General features: G+C 60.9%; 1 protein-coding gene across 7 annotated transcripts in view; it reads right to left on the bottom strand.

Moving 5' to 3' along the window:
- Positions 1 to 1,209, bottom strand: part of CXXC1 (CXXC finger protein 1) — an 18,465-nt gene extending 17,256 nt beyond the window's left edge. For 2 of the 7 annotated variants that reach the window (XM_025192561.1, XM_025192562.1), the window contains exons 1-2: positions 918 to 1,208; positions 554 to 672 (exon numbers count right to left, since the gene is read on the bottom strand). In XM_025192561.1, coding sequence (XP_025048346.1) covers positions 554 to 672; positions 918 to 1,088 — 290 coding nt within the window. In that variant the 5' untranslated portion in view covers positions 1,089 to 1,208. The other 5 variants (XM_014526060.2, XM_014526059.2, XM_014526061.2 and 2 more) reach the window with 5 other exon arrangements.
- Positions 1,210 to 1,992: the final 783 nt, after the last annotated feature.

Below are 1,992 nucleotides of genomic sequence, written 5' to 3'. Positions count from 1 at the left end.
GGGGGGGGGGGGGGTGGTGGGGAAATAGAGGAGCAGGAGGTGAGACCCTGCCAAGGCCATGCCCCCCACCCCCATCTCTGGCCCAATCCTATGGCTCCAGCCCTGCCCCCAGCCCCACAGCCAAGGGCACAAGCCCCACCTCCACAGCTCAGCCCCCGCCCCCAAAGCCCACCTCTGGGCAACAGGCTCCCCTCAAGGCAGAGATTGCCCCCAATCCTCATGCTCCCCCCACACACAGGCTCAGACCCCGTCCCCACCCTCACGGCCCTTCCTCCTTTCGCTCAGACCCTGTCCCTAGGGCCCTGCCCCCAGCCCCACAGCCAAGGGCACAAGCCCCACCTCCACAGCTCAGCCCCCGCCCCCAAAGCCCACCTCTGGGCAACAGGCTCCCCTCAAGGCAGAGATTGCCCCCAATCCTCATGCTCCCCCCACACACAGGCTCAGACCCCGTCCCCACCCTCACGGCCCTTCCTCCTTTCGCTCAGACCCTGTCCCTAGGCTCAAGGTCCGCGCCCTACTGCCCCACGTGGCTCAGGCCCCGCCCCCCGCGCACATCATGAAGCAGTTGATGTCGGGCTTGCGGCAGATGCAGTAAACCGGCGCGTTCTCCCCATTTTCCGAGCGCGTCTCCTCGCTCGCCCCGGCCGGCTCCGCGTCCGAGAACTCGCTGTCCTGGGGGCGAGGCAGGGTCAGGGAACCCGGTGTCCGGGATTCCCCTGCTCCGACACCCCTCCCCCCGAGAACCCAGATGTCCGACACACCCCTCCTTTCAAGAACCCAGGCGCACGGTCTCCTAGCGCCCCCCTTCACGGGAATCCAGGTGTCCGAGATGCCCCCCCACTCCCAGAAAACCCAGGCATCCAAGCCCCCAGCCCTTCCCCCCACCCACACAACACAGGTGTCCTGGACCCCCTCACCATAGCTGGCCGCTGAGGGTCCCTTGTTTTGCGAGTCACCAACAAAACAAGGGGTCTCGCAAGAAGCTCTGACTTCCGCGGTACTTCCGCTTCCGGGTCATCCTGCCTGCCTCGAACCCCTCCACTGATCATCACCCAGCGCCTAGTCGCTCCTCTGCCCTCTTCAAACATGGCCGAGGTCTAAGAGCGGCGAAGGGACCGGACTCAAGGTGGCCGCCCTCAGAGGGTGCCCGCCTTCAAAATGGCCGCTCCTTCCAGCAGAAGCGCTCCACTTCTCCACCCGTACCAAACATGGCCGCCACCGCTTCTACTATGTGGCCGTCTGACTTATGACACTGCGGTGTGGCCATCTTTGATTGCGTCAAGTGCCAGGCACGTTGAATCGAACGCCACCCAACGGATTGGACGGATTGAGTCAAAGAAAGAAATGGTTTGAGGGGAGAGATGGATTCAGGGGGTGTCTACAAGGAAGGATGGATGGATGGGTAAATAGAGGGAGGGACAGAGTGGGTGTGGCGATGGAGAGATGGATCGGGGTTGAGTATGGGAATGGATGGAGATATGGGGTATATATGGGGAAGGACAGATGGCTAGAGATGCAAAGGTATGTGGGGAGGGGCATGTTTAGGGATTGATGAAGAGATGGTTCCAGGCACGGCTGTCCTTAGGTGGGGGGCAAGCTGGGGCAGCCACCCCCAACCTGGCACGTTGGGGGGCCCCCACAGAACTGGGCAGAGCAGCCACGGCAACTGAGTGCTGCTGCTGCCGGCTTCACGTCTGGCTGCTCAGAAATCTCCAACCCCCCAAATCCACCACCGGCTTCTTTGGGTGTAGGGTGTGCAGGGGCAGGGCCCTGCACAGGCTGCACCCTGCTTGGGTCATCTCTGGTTCCAGGGATATGATATGTGTCACAACCCAATTAAATTGTGCCCATGCCACTGAGCAAGAGATACCATTCAAATCATCCTCATTTTGACGATTAAGGGTTAAAAGACATCCCTGCCAAAAATTCCTTGAAACAAAACACAGCCGGAGTACTGTAGATAATTGGTCAGCTGAAATAAAATGCTAGGGG

The sequence above is a fragment of the Alligator sinensis genome, unplaced genomic scaffold, assembly GCF_000455745.1.
Source record: "Alligator sinensis unplaced genomic scaffold, ASM45574v1 scaffold778_1, whole genome shotgun sequence".
Classification (NCBI taxonomy): domain Eukaryota; kingdom Metazoa; phylum Chordata; order Crocodylia; family Alligatoridae; genus Alligator; species Alligator sinensis.
The sequence above is the reverse complement of the archived record's forward strand: the minus strand, read 5'-3'. Positions and strand labels throughout refer to the sequence as shown.